This window comes from Ctenopharyngodon idella, chromosome 10 (assembly GCF_019924925.1).
Source record: "Ctenopharyngodon idella isolate HZGC_01 chromosome 10, HZGC01, whole genome shotgun sequence".
Lineage (NCBI taxonomy): Eukaryota > Metazoa > Chordata > Actinopteri > Cypriniformes > Xenocyprididae > Ctenopharyngodon > Ctenopharyngodon idella.
Window position 1 is genome coordinate 5,151,351 of NC_067229.1, and position 21,783 is coordinate 5,173,133.

The window sequence follows — 21,783 nt, forward strand, 5'->3', positions numbered from 1 at the left end:
TTGACTGACAGGTTGCTATAAATAAATCACACAGTGAATCAATGACACACCCTTTTAACCGTTATTTTCATTAATGGTAAAGGTTTGGCACCCTGTGCTGCCATGCATTTCACTGTTTTTTACATTTATTTTTTTACAGTGTATAGTAGCCGAAAAGTATTTATAGTGAAACAGATTTATTGTTGCAGATTAATAGTGCTGTGAGGGCTTGTAGCAACTCATAATGTAATAACTGCACATAATGTCATAAGTATTACATTATTATTGTAGTAAAATGTTCATAATGTAATAATTTTTCTCAAAACGTAACAAAATCTTGAGCTCATAGCCTGTCATAATTCTTACATTATGGGAAATGTATTACATTATGAACTCACCAAAAACATCATATTTTCATAATTGTAATAGGTTTTAAAACATAAAAAATATTCCCTTACAGTACATTTTAAAAATCTAAATCCAGTCTTAAACTACATGTGAAACATTTAAATATTATTCTCATATTTTTTCTTAAAAGTGGGCCTGTAAAGGACCGGTGCAGGCTTGTTTGCAGGGAATGTACAAAGACTGTCAATCTATTAGCTTAGTTCAGTTATCTCTGATAACAAACTCAGATTCCAGCCGTTATGAGTGAATCAGATCTGTTTTAATGTCATTTATCACATGAACACACAAAGACCTTTCAAGTTCCTTTCCATAATTCAGGAAATACAAGCATTTTTATAAAAATTGAAATCACCTTTTCCTGGACTGTTGCAAAGTTAAAGAAAACAAACAAACAAACAAACAAACGACTTAATGTGCAAGGCACCAAAGTTTTGTCTTCTGAGATTGTGGCACAGGTTTTTCTGAGGCCTTTCATACACTGTAAAAAATATTCCGTAGTTTTTACAAAATAATTTTGGCAGCTGTGGTTGCCAGAATAATTTTGTAAAAAATACAGAAAAACTGTAAAAACACTGTCACGAATGTGGCTCTCGCGCCTCCTCCTCCGCACCACCGGAGGGAGCCGTCACCTGAATATTGACTGGTTTACATTCGGACTACGTTTCCCATAGGCCCTCATACCTGGGACTGATTGCGCACACACCTGCACCTCATTACACTCACACTATTTAAGACACACACACACACACACACACACACACACCCTTTGCGAAATCTTGATTTGCCCCGGTGATCACTACTGAGCGTTTTCTTGTGGATTGTATTTCTGTTGCCGTTGGACTGTTTATTGGACTGTGTTTGTTTGCCGCCTGCCCTGACCATTGCCTGTGACTTTACTCTGTTCGTCTGCCGCCTGCCTCGACCATTGCCTGTCCCTGTTTATGCCTCTGCCTTTGCCCCTGTCTGCTTTGGTAATTATCTTAATAAAGCTGCAAATGGATCCTCCTTCTGTCGACCCGTCATTACAAACACTTACAGAACAAACTGTCAATTTTACAGTATAAAACTAATTTACAAACAAGAAAATTTGAATGTAAACAAGTAAATTCAACAATGCACACTACTACTAAAATCTGTTTTGTACCTTTAACATATACTGACAACCACCTAATAATGCAGGCGGTAAAAGAGAAAGCCACATGAAGAATCAGAGTTCATCACAAATAGCTTTTCCACGAGCTGAAGTATATACTAATGTAAAGAGGGTGCAAAGAGTCATTCACGCAAATGCAAAACACCATCATGGTAACCCACAACACTTACATAATGCAATAAACATTCATTAAACAACAGAAGATGTAACATAAAACCCTAATGTACATAACTGATAACAAAAACTATTAAGAAACATGATTTTTTAAACAAAATACTTTCAAATGTGGAGTGTCACAGGGAATTGTGGGAATATCAGTTTACAGTTTTTGACTGTAAATTATACATTGATTTGTTCTTTTTTACTTCTACAAATTGTAAAATTTACAGCATTTTACTGTGAAAATTACATAAAATGTCTGGTAAGAGCTTTTACAGTTTTTCCCTGTACATAGTACTGGAACTTACTGTTAACCCATTTACAATTTTTTTTCGTACCGTTTTTACAATATTTTACTGTTAAAATCACATTTATTTTTTACAGTGTAGTACTTTAACTGAGAAACTGAAATGGCTTTTCTGAGAACATTTACAATAAAGTGCACCACGATGACACCTAAATCCTGCTGTTGATTTGGGAACCCCAGATCTCAGAGTTCAGTGAGCAGACAATGAGCTCTTTGAATGAGTAAATCAAACAGGATGAACCTAACAAACAGAGATTTGCACAATTTCAAGTCTTTTTGTTCAGACAAGTGTATTTATGTGAAGTGCTTAAAACAGCATTCAGATGCTTAATACCTGTAAAAAGGCTTGTGCAGCAGCCAGTAAAAGGTATGGAACATTGAAAAAAAAACAACAACAACACAATATATTGCAAATGAAATACAATAAAACACATATTTGGCATTTTTTGTTGCCACTTTCCTCCACAGTGTCTTTCAGAGCACTTATTACAGGTTCAGTTCCTGAGATTCAGAGTTTGATCAAGGACACAGTGGTGATATTTCATGGATCAACCCTTGAGGATTTTAACCTTTAAACTTTAGACAAAACAAAGCTATGACATTACAAACAAACCAAAAAAAAAAAACCCATAGACAAATATATGTATATAATAATGTAATTGTTAGAGGCAGCATCATACTGGTGTTTTCATCTGTAGTGTTGTCAATTGACAATAGTAAAACTGTAAAGATTATCAGTAGAGACTCAATTCAGTACCTGAGAGTTTGACTGACAGCTGGTCTGTGAAGAGCTTGTCTTGAGTATGACATTACTTGATCAAAATATCCATCATGATTCATGTTCAGTTATTAATGAAATGTCTCACTATACCTATCTGGATCACTTTAGCTGCTTCAGTAAACCCTCTATATAATGAAAAACATCAGCAATCTTTGTTTTATTGCTGCTAACGTGTTTCTTTGTTTCTTATTTATTGTTAATTGATTGTTTTTCTGAAGCAACAATCTTGGTATTGTGGCACTATTTCTCTCTGGGTGTTTTGAGTTTCTGCTGATTGTCTTCTCTCATTCCCTTATCTTCTCTTTATGTTCTTTTTCACTGAAAAAATCTAGATAAACAAGAACGACAAACTTTGATGTTGGCTTGAGAAAGCCTTTAACCTCTAAGTTTTAAGTTTAGAGGTTGTAAGTTTGAAATAGTTTCAAGTTTTAGTTTAGTAGCATTAAAAGTTAGAATTTTTGATAGTAAATGTAAGATAGAATGGAAGCTTAAATGAGTCTCAATGGCTTAGAAATATCACACAGAATAGCAGTTTAGGCTATGTCTACAGTAATCCAGAGACATTTGAAAACTGAGTTTTCATTTAAAACCGCTCCTCATCCACACTAGTGTTTTTCAAGCTTTTTCCAAACGTTTAAAACACAACTATCATCATATTTTGCCATGCAGGACAGCATATGCGAGTAAATTCAATTTTTGCAATACTGTTCATGTAAATAACAGGCACAACAATGCCGGTATAACTATAGATATCTATGGGTACAATATGCGTCACATGACTAAACAAGTGTCATCGTTTTCAAATACCTCTGTTTTCTCCATCCACACTACAAAGCAAAAATGGCGTAATAGATCCGAATTTTGGATTACTCAAGTCAGTATAATAATGTTACTGTGGTGTTTCATTGGCAGCCTCAGACACAGACGGATTAAGGGACATCACATTCGGCGATTGAGAGTTACTGTGATTAAGGGGCGAGTACTCTGCATCATTCTCCTGTAATAAAACAGATAAGAGAAGGTAAAAGAACAGGACTGATGATTCAGTTACACAAACACAAAAATACTAAAGACTTTAAATGTTTTTCTCATGATATTTGAGGAATGCATAGTTGTCTCTTTTACAAAAAATGAACAACATGTCTATAATGTGGGGTGTTTCTCCTCAAGGGGTCATGACATGAGCAATCGAAATTTCTTTGATCTGTTGACATATCAGAGGTCATTGTACTATAAAACATATTCTAAATTTCAGAACTCAAACATTCCTCCGCACAGCAAAAAATAGCTTTTGTTGAAACCATCTTGCTAAACAGTCTGCACATCTAAAATGCTTAAACTATCACACTGGTGAATGTAAATAAGACAGTACTGGTCCTCTAACATGCTCTCTTATTAAAGTTGTGCGTTTTGTTTTCATATTGTTTATCATTTGTTTTATCACTTGTTATTTAGTTTTATTTGGGAGAAACTAGGGGTGCAACGGTTCAAATTGCTCACGGTTCGGTTCGTATCACGGTTTTAGGGTCACGGTTTCGGTACGGTTCGGTATGTGCTATGTTCAGGGAAAATAGGACTTACTGTCAAATAAAAATAAAGAAAATAAGAACAAATAATCAAACTACAAGCAACATCACAAATAAATACAATAGAGCGAATATTCAAATAAAATAAACAATGCTTTTCAGGTTTTTCAGGTATCTAACAGTAGTTTTCAGGTACAAAAATGGATAAAGTAATCAAATATAAAATAACACTGCATATTATCTTCACTGTATAAATTAAATAAATATTAATCATTATTTAGTTACAAAGGCTATTCAGTCAAGAGCAGTGAGTGATTTCTTTGTCATTTGTTGTTTGACTTAACATTAAAAACACAGGCAGCAGGAATAGTTTTTTTCCCTTTAAGACATGCACGATCCAGTTACACATGCATTGTCTTTCTCGACTATTATACGTTTACTTAAAACATAACCGACTATGTTTGCTAGGATACTCTCCAAGATGGGCATGTTGACATAATTTTAGTATGAATTTGTCCGCTGAAGCGCAAGACTTGAAAGAGAACTTAGTATTTGCGCGCTGTCTGAAATAAGCGTGTGCGCGCTTCGGATGAGCGCACACACAAATCTTCTCACAGCACGCGCGAGTTCTTTTTCGCGTCTTTGTCTTAAATGTTTAAATTAGCAAGGCTTAAATGAGTTCAGTTTAAACACAGATAGCAACGTATGCTGTTCAGGTCTCACCTGCGCTCGCGCGCTATCAACACCCGGGTAATGACGGCTTAAATGACTGGACATTAGAGCATACGGCACTCGCATTGAACAAAGTTTACAAAGAGTGACTGTTTTGTCCACGCTTTTTGATTATCGTTGTTGCAACGTTTTTAGAAGCCAGAATGCGAATCCATCGACTGAAACATACAGAACTCTGTCTGTCTGTTTTCCACGTTGCTATTTTAAACAAACCATATTAGCCTATAGATGCGTCGTCATTCGAGATGGACCGCGGTGCAAGTGCGTGCCGAACCGTAAAAGGAGAACGGTACGGTTCGATTTTTTACCGAGAACTGTTGCACCCCTACTCCACACCACGGATTTGAAAGATGCCGGCGCTTCCTCGTACTGTAGCCTCACTTCACCGCCGCTCGCCATGTTAAAGTGTGGAATGATGGTTCAGCGCCCCCTAACTTTAGAGCATAGTGATTGAATATTTACTCGCGGTGAGGAGTTTCCTCATCTCAGCTCGTAAACTTACAGGCACACACGAACAGTCAATTCGGAGAGAAATAAAACGCATATAAATTATTTAAACGTAAAACCGAAAAAAACGCAATTCACAAGCGCGTATTGAACCGTGAATGTCGTACCGAACGGTTCAATATTATATTGAGAATTGTGGCATCCCTAGGAGAAACATTTATGATACACCCTCATCCTAGACTAGGGTCATCCTATGGTAAATAAATAATAATAAGGATAGCAATATAAGAATATAAGGATAGCAATACAAATTATTAATATATTATTCATCTTTATTGTATAGTTAAACTATAAGAAAGCAGCACTGTCTTGAGATTTCTGAGTGAAACCACATAAAACACTCAAACATGTTTCAAACTCACAGATCTGAATTAGTTTTTCAGCAGGCAGATTCAGTTCACATGGTATCTTACCTGAAGACTGTCCTCCCTCCTGCTGCCTGTTTGAACAACAACAAACTCAATTAAACACAGTACTTTGGTTAATTAGAATAAAAATAAAACTGTTCACATCTTTTAAAGACTATTTTCACACAATAAATAGCATATTTCCATCTTGTTACATCAGCTGTATGCAATTCTCACCATTCCTTCCTGCTTGGTGCTTGCGATAGTAAATTAAACCAGAAGCAACAAGGAGCAGGACACCAACACCAACACTAACAGCAGCATGTATTCCTGCTACAGCAGCTGAAGATAGACAGTCATTATTACATATAGAGTGACTGATTCAGACAACTTTTAACAATTATCTGTCTGCTACTTTGGTCATCAGTTGTATGACATTGATTTAAGTGATAAATCCAGTGGGATTTAAAAGAACATCATCTAAAGCAGCATCAGCACTGTGAGCTGAAAAGGAAACAGCAGCACAGGAAAACTGATTCATTTCATGTATTTTTCAATAACAATAGACTTTTTAACAGCACGTGTTAGTTGTTGTGTGGAACTTGATGTGCAGTTGCTTTTTCAAACAGGCCACAATGAAAACATTTACTTTATATCAAAATATATTTAAAAACTGTTCATAGGAAAATGTAATGAGTGATTAAATGAAACTCACCAATGACAGAAACACTGAAGCGCTTTATGATGCTGAATCTGATGTAGCTGATGTTTAGTTTATAATCTCCAGAGTCTGTGATTCTGACGTTTGAGATGGTCAGAGATCCAGTCTGATTCACCTCCAGTCTGTGTCTGAATCTCTTACTACACTGTTCATCTGCACAGATCTTACTCTGATCTCCAGTGATTTCAGCGATGAGAGTGTCATTAAAATACCACATAATCAAATGATTTGCTGTTTTTATTACACCAGGATCTAAAGTAACAGATTCTCCCTCCATCACTGATTTTCTCTTCATTTTATCTCGGACTGCAGCAGAAACACCTGAAACACAAATGAGCAACTGATTGAAGTATCTTTGTGAGAACAAAAATAAACTACACAACATCAAGAACTGCAGATATGAGAGCAATTCCTCATGCTCTATCTCTATTTGTTGACCTTTTGTGCTTATAATACACAATTTACATGCTTTATTTACTTATTTTTTATTTATTGATATTTTTATTTACATTAATTCAGCTGCAATGCAGTTTGGATTCCTAGTGAACTTTTTTTTTAAAGAGTATGAAATAACAGATTTATTGATTGCATTTAGAGGTGCAATAAGCAGTTTCTCAGAAACATATTTGAAATCAAATAAACACTCCTCTTCTAAAAAAAAACTAAAACAGGCCCTTCAAAATGTATAACCTGTGGCCCACTGCTGGACATCACTGACCCACTGCTGAATGTCATCATCACTGACATTAAGCTCAGCCTGCAGACTTTCAAAGCTCTTTCCTTCTACGTTCAGCCTTTCGGTTGTCTAAATACATATCAAAACACTATAAAATTAATTTGATCATAAAGGTTTATAGTTCAACAATGTATGCAATAGACGTAATTGCTCAAATTATGTTAAAGGGTTAGTTCACCCAAAAATGAAAATTCTGTCATTTATTACTCACCCTCATGTCGTTCTACACCCGTAAGACCTTCGTTCATCTTCAGAACACAAATTAAGATATTTCTGATGACAGAATGCTGTCAGATTTCCTTCCACAGACTGAATTTTGCAACTACCACTTTGACACTTTGAAAAGTTCATAAAGACATTGTAAAATTAATCCATATGAATCAAGCGGTTTAGTCCACATTTTCTGAAGAGAATCGATCACTTGTTATGATGAACAGATGAAGAATGAACCTCACTGGTTATGCAGCACGTTTGAGCCTCCAAGAGAGGTTTGCTCTTGTGCATTATTCAAGTTTGGTTGAGCTTCTGCTTATGTTTGCTGATCAATGTTTACATGCGAGTAAAAGCCTAAATTAAATCTGTTCGTCATAACAACCAATCGATTTTCTTCAGAAAATTTGGAATAAACTACTCAATTCATATGGATTAGTTTTCCAGTCTCTTTATGGAGTTTTTGAAGCATCAACGTTTCAGTAACAAAGGCAGTCTATGGATGGAAATCTGACACCATTCTGTCATCAAAAATATCTTAATTTGTGTTCTGAAGATGAATGAAGGTCTTACAGGTGTGGAACGGCATGAGGGTGAGTAATTAATGATAGAGTTTTCATTTTTGGGTGAACTAACCCTTTAAATGTACTTTTTGTACGATAAGAACAAGGTTGACTTTTGCATCAGTAAAATACCTTAATGTATCTTTGAGACAAACATTTGGCCAGATTTTCAGACTTCCATTTGTTCCATGCAGAAGCAAGAACAGTGAGCATGTTACTAGTGGGTTACCATGATCTTCACTTTAGAATACAGATCCAAATAATTAGTAATTCCTTCTGAAGGATTTGGTAATACTTCAGTCATTACTAGTGGGTTAACGTGACCTTTACTTTAGAATTAATTATACATTATGCATCATTCACATTAATTATGAACCTGTATATAGTAGCTCTTAGTAGTTCTCTGGGAGGTATGAAAAAAAAAACAGTAGTTACTGATTAGCTAATAGTGAACTACTACCTTCAACTGAGCACTATTACTTACTAATTCACTAATCAGAGTTTCTTGTTAGTTAATAGTAGTTACTAGAGTGTTAATAATGCATTACTCATTTGTTCCGGTGTAGTTATTCATTAATGAAGGATCAGTTTTCTAAAGTGTTACCAGGATCTCATTTATAAAAAAATATGCAATTATGTAGGTTGCAGCTGGCAGAATATTACTTAAACTCTATTAACCAGATGCCATTCCATATAACCATAGTGCACAGTTACCAGTTTCTGCTCGATAAACAAATTCCTCTTGGATGGGCACACTGGTGGGACCTTTAAACAAAATAAAATTAATACATTATGCTTTGGTGTTCTATATATCTGGTTCTACATGTAATTAAGTGCGCTTAAAGATTAAAACAGACTGCATAAATCTAAACATTTATTGAATATGGAGAAACCCACAGGAAAAAAATACTATAGTAATTTATAATAAATACTATAGTGTTTTTGAACCATACTATAGTAAATAGTATAATGTATATATTATAGTATTTACAACACTTGTGCTGCTAAGCTGCTACAATATACTGTAGTATTAACTATAGTGAACTAATAAACTAATAAATACTGTAGTATACTTTAGTTTTTACAAGAGTAAACTGTAATGTATATTGTAGTATAATATACCCTATAGTTGTAGAAAACTTAGTACAGTATTGGGTAAAGTAATTTGTTTATATTACTATAGTTGTTATATTACCACAGCAACTATAGAATTACCACAACAAATTAATTCAAGTACTTTACTATAGTATGGTTCAAAAACACTATAGTATTTACTATAAAGTACTAGTATTTTTTCATGTGGGAAATATAAATCACAACTGAAAATAAAAGTAAATTTAAACAATAACTGTAAATTTACAACTGTCTCACCGTGGTTAGGAGCCTTTCTTTTCAGTTTTTGTTTTATTGAGGTTTTTTTTTCGAAGCGGCCGTATAACATTCCCATTTCTGTCCCTTTGCCTCCACTTCACAGTTGTAGGATGTGGCTTAGACCTCTTGGCTTGCTTTTTTTCTTCTTTCTAAATTGCAAATGGTATATTTAACAGGTTTATACTTACCTTACATGAATAATATATTAGCCTATATAACTATTCATTTGTAGTTTTCTTTAAAATTATTTGACAGAGAAAAAGTCAAAATAAAAAAAAAATTAAGATACAATTTCTAAAGTTACCTGTATCTGATCAAGAAACACATCTCCAAGAATAAGTGCTGCTTCTAAAGAGCCTGTGGACATTCTGCTTGAACAAATGTAAAATAGGGGAAAAATTACAAAATAAAAAACAAGTTGGGTTAAGTCAGGTTTACAGTGAATTGATTAATCCACACATCTGTGATCTACACGTAATGCCTGGCATGGACATAAAGTAGTGTGATCTCATCATAACGTAACCAAAAAAACATATAATGCATCAATAAAAAGTAATCGTTGCGCACAGCTGACCCTCACTAAATTTTATCCCTAAAACATTTAATGAAAAGTTTACATTTTTATATATTTAATTTTATTTCAGTTAATGTTCATTTCAAGTAATAAAGATTTCTTTGGTTTTAGGTTTAGTTAACTATAATAACCCTTATACCCTTATACTTGTGTCAAATAATGTTCTTAGTCTTTCCTTCCTGTGACAGAAGATAGTAGTTTACTATGAATTAAATAGAAATTAAATTAAATACAGTTTATTGTGTAAGCATAATAACAATGACCAGGAAAAAATAATAATTATAAACCATTCCGAAATATACCGTGACTCTTATTCTGAAATGTCTGAGGTCTGCACTGTAGCCTATTGTAGTAGCAGGCTACTCACGAGGGAGATAAAATATGCTTTCTTACAACCGTCTAAAACATATTACCATATAAACATTGTGTAGTAAACATTGTCATAATTCATCATCATTAGCTTATAAGCAATCGCTTGGCATAAATGTGCGCTATTCATTAATTGTGAAGCAGTCTGAAGTGCTGCTGCGCGAGCCTGTAGAGTGACGAAAATTAGAGTAGATTTTAGTCATAGTCATTCAAAACGCATTTTTATTTAGTCATCGTCCCGTTTTCGTCCGTGAAAAACTGTCGTTGACGAAAATTATGACGAAAATTATTCGTCAACGAAATTAACACTGCTTTGGACCACTCAGCAGCAGTCCAGTCCTTTTTGTCTTTAGCCCAGGCGAGACGCTTCTGACGCTGTCTGTTGTTCAAGAGTGGCTTGACACAAGGAATGCGACAGCTGAAACCCATGTCTTGCATACGTCTGTGCGTAGTGGTTCTTGAAGCACTGACTCCAGCTGCAGTGCACTCTTTGTGAATCTCCCCCACATTTTTGAATGGGTTTATGTTTCACAATCCTCTCCAGGATGCGGTTATCCCTATTGCTTGTACGCTTTTTTCTACCACATCTTTTCCTTCCTTTCCTTCCTTCCTTTCCTCCCTGCAATGACCTTTGCAAAAGAGGGTGTCTTGTGTGTCTTGCCCTCCTTGTGCAAGGTGTCAATGGTCGTCTTTTGGACAACTGTCAAGTCAACAGTCTTCCCCATGATTGTGTAGCCTACAGAACTAGACTGAGAGACCATTTAAAGGCCTTTGCAGGTGTTTTGAGTTAATTAGCTGATTAGAGTGTGGCACCAGGTGTCTTCAATATTGAACCTTTTCACAATATTCTAATTTTCTGAGATACTGAATTTGGGATTTTCCTTAGTTGTTAGTTATAATCATCAAAATTAAAAGAAATAAACATTTGAAATATATCAGTCTGTGTGTAATGAATGAATATAATATACAAGTTTCACTTTTTGAATGGAATTAGTGAAATAACTTTTTGATGATATTCTAATTATATGACCAGCACCTGTACACTTCAGGCAGATCCATAGAACAAAGTGCAACATGATTGTGATGTCACAGCAGGCCATGTTTAATTCAGCCCACCCCATTTTTTTTTTTTTTACATTTAACAGCATTTAATACTTGTAGCTACCTAAAGCTGACTGTTTTTCTACAGTAATAGTTCATTGCATTGTTATAATTTTCGTTTGTGTAATATATAGAGGCATAAATACAGGCCTATAGAATGGTACATAAACTTATTAGGAAAACAACTATATGTAATAAATCAGCTCCATATTGAATTCCAAGTGATCAAGGCCATTCCATTAAACACATTGCACGGGTTCTGCTAGTGGGCACTCGTGCAACATAAGCAAGGAAGTACATCTGAGTGAATGAGGGAAGTTAGCGAGGGAAGGGTATAAAAAATATCAACTTATACACAGCCCTTGTCCCAAATGGAACCATAAGCCCTCGCAATCTTCCTCCAAGTCCACTTTGACTGTCGGGGAAAAGCCTGCTGCAGAGCTCATGGGCTTGCAGGCTTGGCAAAAGTGTGCATCAAGGGCACATATATCGGCCACAAAGGAGGCACTCACGAGCACCATTCTGAAACCTAAAATGGCAAATGGTACACCTTACAGTCTTGTAGACTTAAAGGCCCACTGAAGTGCCTTGAAACACACAGCATTATTCAATGTGTTGACATAATTTTCACTGGAAGAAAGGGTGGGACATATCAAACAGCTCCTCCCCTTTTTTACAATAAAGATAAATGCAGAAAAACTTCAATTTTGATTTCATGGTGTTACAGTTGTGTAAGTTGGAGAGATGAGGCAAGTACGGATATCCACAAACAAGAGGTTTTAATAGCAATCCAGGAATATAATACGCAGAAGACTAGATCAGGCAACGTTACACAACATAGGTTTAACATTTAGAACGGACCGGGAGTGAAGGGAGTGAGTCCATTATATAGGGAGTGCTGATGAGGAAGTCCAGGTGCAGGTGATGAGTGCTGATGGGGAGATGACGAGGGAAGTGAGTGCAGGTGTGGAGACAGGAGGATCATGGGAAATGGAGTCCGGGAGACAAGGGAACTGTGACACTTGGAGACTTTAACAGACACGTACCGCACGTAGCAGCCATTGTAAGTCCACAAGATCACAAGTGCACATGAAGCGTGTCATTTGAAACAGGGCTAACCTGTTTGACCAAAACATTGAAAAGGACCGACCAGGTTCAGATTTTTAATGTCTCAGGATCTTCTGATTCGAACAGAAAATACAAAAGATTCAAAAATGCAAACATGTCATGATTAAAAGAACAGAATAGACAGTGGTCCTGACGTGTGAGGAAGATCCATTTAGATTCGCTCTGATGGACAACAAAAAACTCCCTGAAACTTCCTAACTCTTCCATCTAGATAGCAGAATTCTCTGTTATTTCTATTTCTTATGTGTTCCATTTTTATTATTATGTATTTGGTTCTTCTTTATGTAAAGCACTTTGAATTACCATTGTGTATGAAATGTGCTATACAAATAAAATTGCCTTGCCTATATATTATTATTATCCATTATGAATCACCACTAAATGTAATAGAATCATGCTTGCGTTTTGGTGATTCCCTAGTTATTTTTGTTATTGATGTTTTAATCAGGACAAGTAAAACTCTCTTTCTCTTGCCCCTTCAAGTTAACCCCTGCTCGTGCGCTGTGATAGATTGTTTTGGTGCACGCACACAAAAAGCCCTCTCAGACAATACGCGAGTACACACAAAATTGTCAAAATGCCCGTCTTGACAAGTATCCATGTAAACATAGTCGGTTATGTCTAGAGAAGAAAATATTGGGTGTGTGTCAATATAACAGATCCATGCATTAGGTTTTAAAGTGATAGCAGCCGGTTACAGTCCCTGGTCTAGGTCAGGGTGTAACATAAATGACAAAACAATACGTCTTAATTACCCATTTTTATTTTATTTTCTTGTTCTCTTGTTTGTTTTTCTTGTTTTGTAAAAAACTATTTGTGTAAAAAATAAAATTTGGAAGCAAAATCTTCAGGGGTGAGCTAATGCCAAAACAATAAACAAACTTCCCTATGAATCAAATAAAAGAAACAAAACATATTCCTTATCTGTCCAATAAACAGGAGAAAAAGTCATAGCCTTTTGGCCTACAAAAACACGGCACTCTCCCCCTACAGCTTCTCAAATTAATTGTTACATGAGAAAATAAATAATTTTTGTCTGCCTGATATAGTCAATTGAATTCAGTTCAATTCACACTTATCTGTACAGCGCTTTTCACAATACACAGTTTCAAAACAGCTTTACAGAAAATGCATGTGTCTACATTACTATTTAGAGTGATCTATTATCAGAGGTGATTGTGTCCAAGTAATGTATTTCAGAAGCTAACGCAGTTAGCTAACAATGTATAACTTAAGGCAGAAATAATGAGCTCATTTAAGTAATTATTACAAGCTGGGACATAATGATTACAATATATGGAAAATTGAACATTGGTGCATGTTGATTTAGTGTTTGCTTCATCTCAAGTCCTCGCAGGAGTTGGTGTCATATCTTCAAATTTGCTGGTCATCTGAAGTCTTCATAAGAGGGTAGAACAAAGACTGTGATTTGAGGATTGACTTACTATGATGCGAAGCATTATGGAGATGTTGTCCAACAGAAGATCCTCTCCGATTCTGCTGGAGTGCAGGCCATCAGCACAGAAGTTGCTCCCAGAAAAGGTTCCAATTATTTACAAAGAGCAGTTTCTGTTCATTACACCATGACATGAACCATTTATTTAGAGCAAATAATCTACTGAACCTTTCATGTCCTCGTCAGTATGTTGGAAGTGCTCCAGACACAATAAAACTGGGTGACCATGGGGGTGCGGGTCACAGTCTTCAGATCTAACGGGTCAGGTACAGAATAAAATGAGTGTTGCTGTCAGATAATGGTTCGGGTGTTCTGCTTACCAAACAGGACCTGTACAATACAGATCATTTCAAAGCAGCTTTACAATGATAACAGGATTATGATTCAATGATGCAAACAGTTAGTTCTGACTGTACAGCAGCTCTAAAAGAAAATAGTGTCATGAAATCAATAATATTGTGAATGGTGTCCCCAACTAAGCAAGCCAGAGGTGACAGTGGCAAGGAACTCAAACTCCATTAGGTGACAGTGGAGAAAAGAAATCTTGGGAGAAGCCAGGCTCAGTTGAAGGCCCAGTTCTCCTCTGGCCAATGAACAAATACGGTGTAATTATGATACAGGCTACATCACAAGTCAGAAATCAGATTGTGGATCGGTAGCATTCAAATTTTTCATACAATTCCTTTTGCTTGAAGATCAGATTCATCACGATGACATTCATTACATTAAAATGTATACAATGTTTAATAGGGATCCAATGCGGTGTTGACAGAACCGGGCTAATATGGTCATACTTTCTGGTTCTAGTAAGAACTCTAGCTGCTGCGTTTTGGACCAGCTGTAGTTTGTTTATCAAGCGAGCAGGGCAACCACCCATAGAGCGTTACAATAATCTAGCCTTGAGGTCATGAACGCATGAACTAACTGTTCTGCATTTGTCACTGTGAACATATGTCGTAATATAGATATACTTTAAGATGGAAAAATGCGGTTTGAAAGATGCTAGAAATGTGGCTTTCAAATGAAAGATTGGTGTTAGACTGTATTCTAATTATGTGCGGAGGTTTTTGATTTAATAATTAAAACCTCTGTTTGTTTGTTTGTTTAATTAAAAAGTAGGAAATCCAATTTTTTTGGATAACAAATAAGCAAAGCCACAGAAAAAGTAGTTATTTAAACCACTTAAATGCAGTCATTTATCTGTTATTAAACCAGACATGTATATCTGCTTTATCAATGCAGAAATGTTTTCTGAAAACACCTGCTTGCTGTGTCTTTGGGAGTTGTTTAATCAGATCAGAAGTGTCTTGTGTTATGTGCTTACGAATTTAATGTCTTAAACTGCTGACCCTGTTACTTTGCTAATAAATAGTGATTTCACTATAGGTTGGATATTCATATCCACTGCAGAGTTGGTGGTACGGCCCATTCAAATGAACGCTGGACGATTCATTTTCTCAGTCGTAAAATAAGTTACTCATTCAAAATTCCTAATAAATTAATTAATAATTCCCTTTGAGCTAAATTGACCTGTTTCCCTTACATCTTGTTTATTTGGGAGTTAAAGGGATAGTTGACCCAAAAATGAAAATCCTGTCATAATTTACTCACCCTCATGTTGTTCCAAACCTGTATGAATTTCTTTCTTCTGCTGAACACAAAAGAATATATTTTGAAGAATGTCAGTAACCAAACATTTGATGGACCCCTGTGACTTCCGTTGGGGTCCATCAACTTTGCACAGCAAAATCCCCAGTGTTAAATTAACACCCAAAGTGTACATATGAGTCCATCTTGCCGGGTGTTAAAAAGTAACACTGAAGCAGAGTTAAAGTTAATGAGATAATTGATTGATGATTGAGTGATGATTGACAATTAGTGGTGACACCTGATGTTAATAAGCAGAATCATTGAAGGAAAGAGAGAAAAAAGGTGTTAATTAATGTTTTATGGAATGTTTCATTTCAAGTCACCATGAAAGAGGTCAGCGTTTGCTTTAGTTGGGCTCTTGACTCTTTACCTTTTATTATTAGTTTTTCTCTGGCTGCTCCAACTTTGTGTTTGTAAAGCACATTTGTTATGGTGAGAGAAAATATGATCTGGTCACAATATGTTTTGGTGATGATATTATCATCATGCAATGGCCTGATGTCATTTAGAGTCTAAATCTCTGACCGTATGCTTGATGTGTAGCTTTAGTGTTAGTGATTGTAGTCCTGTGATTTTACAGCTTGAGGTCCAACAGCAGTACGAACAAATTTTTTTTTTTTTTTTTAAGAAAAATACATTACGCACAGAAGCTTCTGTGTTTAGACACACACAGACATCAAGAATCAGCATATGATTCTCAAGAACGTTGACAATAAATAAATACAAAATACTGACAAACAGATCAACTCTGAACATCACAAAACAAGCTACTGTCACAACAAAACAACAGCAAAATAAAAGCAAACATGAACAATCCTACGAAAATTACAGGATAATTCAGCTGCATAATTTATTCATGCAACAATGCATGATGGGAGCCATGGATGAGTTTTGATTGGTGGCTCCCATCATGCACTGCAACATGAAGCACTTTGTTTGATTGTCACCATTGTTGAGGGTCATATGCTGATTCTTGATGTCTGTGTGTTTCAAAAAAAGCTTTAGATTATAAAAGCTCTGCTGGATCTCAAGCGGTAACAGATTTAGTATAAAGAAATAATATAACATCTGTATGACCGGTTAACAATACTGGATGTCACCAATGAATCAGGCCATTTCACAATGAGAATGTCATCATCAAAAAACAATCATTATGACTGTGCTTCCCAAAGCATTGTAAACCTAAACTGATCAACTTCAGCTTACAACACTTGTGGGAAATGCAGCCCAGATCACAGTTTCTCTGGCCATAACAAATGTGCTCTACAAACACAAAGTTGGAGCAGCCAGAGAAAGAATAATGTTAATAAATAAAGAGTCAAGAGCCCAACTAAAGGAAATGCTTTTCACCATCATGGTGACTTCAAACTAAACTTTCATTAAAACATTAACATCTAAACATCTGTTAATTCTCAATAAGAACTTTTGTTGATGTATGACATCAACTGGTTCAAACTGGTTAATAATAAGTGTAATAATGTTTAATGCAGTGGTCTCAAACTCCATTCCTGGAGGGCCACAGCTCTGCACAGTTTAGCTCCAACCAGCTCCAACTCACACCTGCTTGGACGTTTCTAGTAATCCTGAAGACCTTGATTAACTGGATCAGGTGTGTTTGATTAGGGTTGGAGCAAAACTGTGCAGAGCCATGCCCCTCCAGGAATTTAGTTTGAGACCACTGGTTTAATGGCTGGAAGTCAGTTGTAGTTGTCGTGTCTCTCTCTTTTTCTCTTGTTGTTTCTTCAATGATTCTGCTTATTAACATCAGGTGTCACCACTGATTGTCAATCATCACTCAATCATCAATCAATTATTTCATTAACTTTAACACTGCTTCAGTGTTACTTTTTAACACCCGGCAAGATGGACTCATATGTACACTTCGTGTGTTAATTTAACACTGGGGATTTTGCTGTGTGGTCACTGACATTCTTCAAAATATCTTCTTTTGTGTTCAACAGAAGAAAGAAATTTATACAGGTTTGGAAGATCCTTGGAACTTGAGGGTGAGTGAATGATAATTTTTGGGTGAACTATCCCTTTAATTTTTTTTCCTTATTTTGGCACTGCCTTACCTTCAAAGATCTGATTCTGTGATTTTAAAAAATAAGTATACATTGGTAACAACCTGATCCTAGACCTGTGTCCTAAAACCATACATTAAATAAATCAAGTTCAAGTTCACATTTATTTATAGAGCACATTTAAAAACAAAAAGTGTTGTACCAAAGTGCTGTACAATTGTAAACGATTTTGGCAAGATAAAAATAAAAACTCATAAGATAACAATAAAACATGCAGATAAGCCATAAACTATGTAAAAAAAACCTACATAACTTATTAATTAATAAATAACTATACAGTAATAATATAAAAATGTATCCATGCTACTGTAAATTTAAAGATTCACTTTGCATGATAAATCTCATATTTCTTGTTAAATTGGCTGTATGTAATACTTACAATCTGTTCTGCAGGTGTATAGATCTTGCGGTGACAGTAAATCACACCAACAGCAGCTGCAGCCAGCAGCAGAACAACAACAACAGCAACACTTATTCCTGCTACAGCACCTGAACACAAACCTGAATCTGTAATAATAAAGACAGACAGTCATTATTATTAAGTTTAAAAATATTGAACTGTATTTTAAAATTCCAAAATATACTCCCCAGTTACAGTAACACTGAATCTCCTGATGCTGCTGATGCTGAGGTGGCGATGGGGAATGTTGCTGCTGGTGATCAGTACCTGATATTCTCCAGAGTCAGTGTTTCTGGTGGTTATGATGGTCAGTGATCCAGTCTGATGATCCAGCTTCAGTCTGTCTCTGAATCTCTCTTCACACTGATCATCTGTACAGATCTTACTCTGATCTCCAGTGATTTCAGCGATGAGAATGTCATTAAAATACCACATCAAATCAAATGGGTTTTTTATTACACCAGGATCTAAAGTAACAGATTCTCCCTCCTTCACTGTCTTCACTTCATCTCGTTCAACAGCAGAAACACCTGAAACACAAACCAACAGCTGCTGGAAAACTACATTACTTTCTGAACTTTAGGTTTGAAAAGAAATATTTATTCATGTTTATTATATTAGGTTAGAGATGGTATGATGAGAAACGAACACAAAGCTTTTTATGAATCACAACTAACTGTCACGAGTCTGATTGCAGCAGAGAAGAAACCGGACAGAAGTGCAGAAGCAATTTGTTTGCAATAAAGACTGCTAATGTGCAGTAGTCTTTATTGTAAACAAATTCAAACCAACAGAAATACTCAGGAATCTTCAGGACTTCAAAAACAAGAACAGAACAACCAGGCAAAATAGCAATGTCGACAGATAACTAGACAGGACTAAAGACAGGCTTAAATACATTGGCAAACAGGGGATCTAACAAGATAATAGACGAGACACACCTGAACAGAATACTCAAAACAGTAAACAAACTGACAGGGGACAGAGGATAACTGAACCAATTAACAGATTAGATAAACTAGGAAACACAGACATTTAACTGACTCACCACGGACAGTAACATTGAAGATCTTTTCTCTGATCCTGCTGCTGATGATCTGTAGTTTATATTCTCCAGAGTCTGTGTTTCTGGTGTTTGTGATGGTCAGAGATCCAGTCTGATGATCCAGCTTCAGTCTGTCTCTGAATCTCTTAGTACCTTCATTACACTGAACATCTGTACAGCTCTCACTGAGATCTCCAATTATTTGAGCGATGCGAGTGTTATTAAAATACCATTTAATATCATCTTGTTGGTTTGTTTGAACACCAGTGTGTAGAGTGACTGAATCTCCCTCCTTCACAGACACTTCAACTGTTCCAACACCAGACACACCTGAAGAAGAAATCATCAATTATAAGCTAAACAAATACAAACAAATGAAAGTGCTGTGAAAATTTTTTTTTTTTTTTTTTTTTTGTTTACAGATCATAAATTGTGAGTAGAGAAATATGTCTGGATTCATAATGTTACACATGTAAACAAGCAGCATTCACTCATCAAGATACACAAGTCTGATGAATGATCTTGTAACTTATGGACATCATACAAATCACATCATGATTCATATTTTGCTCCCTTTCCCTATAGATTTGTGCATCAATACAACAATGTTTATATACCCATAATGAATATTACCCAGTATGAAAATTATGAATTTTATCCATAAAAAAACTAACAAAATATTTTTATTTTTAGTCCTGTTGTTTGAATCCCCCACATAAATAACTTTTTTCCATTTATATATCATTAACAAATAGAGACTGTAACAAAAAAAGTGTCTTACCATTCATACGTAAACACAAAAACAACAAGATCGAAATAAAGAGAAGCTTCATTTTCACTACTTTTAATAATAATAATAATAATAATAAATGCAGATTCTGATACATAAACGTGCTCTGCTGTTGTTCCTCTGCATAATGAAAGCAGTTCAAAAGACGCGCTCGCTGACACTGATATCCGATTGGCTACCCCGGGTGCCACCCCGACATTTCATTCGCAGTTTGATGATGATCTCATTTCATCTATTCAATCCGCGCATTTTTTCAAAAGAGAAAGAGGAAGCATTAACGCTCGTTTCACTTATGCTCCGTCTGCAGTATGGGTTGCAGTGCGCAACTGATCTGTGACTGTATATCACAAACATTTACTTATTTTTATTTCAAATGCAAAGTAGGCTATGCAGCGCATACGCACTGCAGAGGGAGTATGTGTGAAACAGTCGTTGGAGATACAGGAGATTGAGAATAATCAGTGGCGCACACTGGACGAGCTCATTGTTTGTGTACTAGCCTACTCAGAATTTTCCACTAGCCTATCTCACATTATAATTGTGTTAACAAATAAATCGCTGTTAATGTACTCACCTACTTCACCCTGGACTTGAAGATATGTATTGTTAATTTTTAAGTAATAGTTTTTTTTGTTTTTTTGCTTTAGAGAAGTATATTAATTATGCTAAATTGGTCCGTGTAACGCTTCACAATTCAATTTTCAGACTATACAATGCAAATGAAAAAATGAAACCAGACGTTCATTTTTCTTGTTTTTACATCATCAATGGATATTTGCCATTTCCCCCCCTTTTTTCAATTTTACTTTTGCTAAATTACGACTTTAGAAACAATCATTTGAATAAATGAAATCTAACCGATTTTCTATTTTTCCATTTTTTTTGTCTTGTAATTTGCTCCGTGGGCTGTACCATTAGCACGGGGGTGTGGCCGCGGACTACTTTCATTTCATTGATGTAACTGCTTTATTTACACTGCATGCATGTTTAGGAGTAGTTTAAAAGACTGAACACAGAATATGACCTTTTCCACCCAAAGTACTATCATTTTTATTATTAATATAATAACTGTGCCAAATATAAGGCATATAAAAATGCTAGCAGTTACGTCAATGAGATGATAGTAGTCCGCGGCCGCACCCCCGTGCTAATGGTACAGCCCACGGCTCAAATTACAAGACAAAAAAAAAAAAAAATGAAAAATAGAAAATCGGTTAGATTTCATTTATTCAAATTATTGTTTCTAAATTCGTAATTTAGCAAAAGTAAAATTGAAAAAAGGGGGGAAAATGGCAAATATCCATTGATGATGTAACCGCAAAACAAGAAAAATGAACGTCTGGTTTCATTTTTTCATTTTTGCATTTGCATTGTATAGTCTGAAAATTGAATTGTGAAGCGTTACACGGACCGTAAATCACCCTTTTTCTTTCTGTTTACGTTTTTTTCCCCAAAAGAAGAGTGTTAAATTGAAGCATATTTAAAAACTCAACACAGCATAATAATCATAATTTAACCTGAATCACCAAACTCATTTAGAGCCCAATCTCTGAGTTAGATCTACATTATCGATTAAAGCAGCTCTGTGATTCTACAGCAGAAGATCAGCTTTTTCCTTTTCTTTTCTTTTTTTTTTTAAAAAAAAAAAAAAAACTTGACGGACAATAGTTCAGAATCAAAGCAGAC

At 35.5% G+C, this 21,783-nt stretch overlaps 1 protein-coding gene and 2 long non-coding RNA genes across 4 annotated transcripts; 1 reads left to right on the forward strand and 2 right to left on the reverse strand.

The window, feature by feature from the left end:
• Positions 1-1,256: 1,256 nt before the first annotated feature.
• LOC127519910 (uncharacterized) lies at positions 1,257-6,209 on the reverse strand. Its single transcript, XR_007931962.1, has 3 exons — positions 6,137-6,209; positions 5,966-5,991; positions 1,257-3,784 (listed from the first exon to the last, which is right to left on the reverse strand). It is a non-coding gene; the product is annotated as an uncharacterized LOC127519910 (long non-coding RNA).
• Positions 6,210-13,417: 7,208 nt separating this feature from the next.
• On the reverse strand, positions 13,418-20,247 carry LOC127519818 (uncharacterized). Of its 2 annotated transcripts, none has more exons than XM_051907436.1 (5): positions 20,089-20,247; positions 19,311-19,637; positions 18,451-18,792; positions 18,242-18,369; positions 13,418-14,382 (listed from the first exon to the last, which is right to left on the reverse strand). In XM_051907436.1, the coding sequence occupies exons 1-5, from the start codon at positions 20,192-20,194 to the stop codon at positions 14,377-14,379; spliced, it is 909 nt and encodes a 302-aa protein (XP_051763396.1). In that variant the 5' UTR covers positions 20,195-20,247; the 3' UTR covers positions 13,418-14,376. The 2 variants fall into 2 exon arrangements, with proteins under 2 accessions (XP_051763396.1, XP_051763395.1); XM_051907435.1 differs by having other exon boundaries at positions 13,418-14,458.
• On the forward strand, positions 17,635-18,595 carry LOC127519907 (uncharacterized). Its single transcript, XR_007931959.1, has 3 exons — positions 17,635-17,784; positions 18,256-18,371; positions 18,454-18,595. It is a non-coding gene; the product is annotated as an uncharacterized LOC127519907 (long non-coding RNA).
• Positions 20,248-21,783: the final 1,536 nt, after the last annotated feature.

What these genes read in the sequence shown, in the direction of transcription:
- LOC127519818 (XM_051907435.1), bottom strand. Translation starts at nt 20,194, where the DNA reads ATGTATCAGAATCTGCATTTATTATTATTATTATTATTATTAAAAGTA. An exon ending in TTTGTGTTTACGTATGAATG is followed by an intron (nt 19,638 to 20,088) that starts GTAAGACACTTT and finishes TTTCTTCTTCAG; the next exon opens with GTGTGTCTGGTGTTGGAACA. An exon ending in ATTCAGTGTTACTGTAACTG is followed by an intron (nt 18,370 to 18,450) that starts GGGAGTATATTT and finishes TTATTATTACAG; the next exon opens with ATTCAGGTTTGTGTTCAGGT.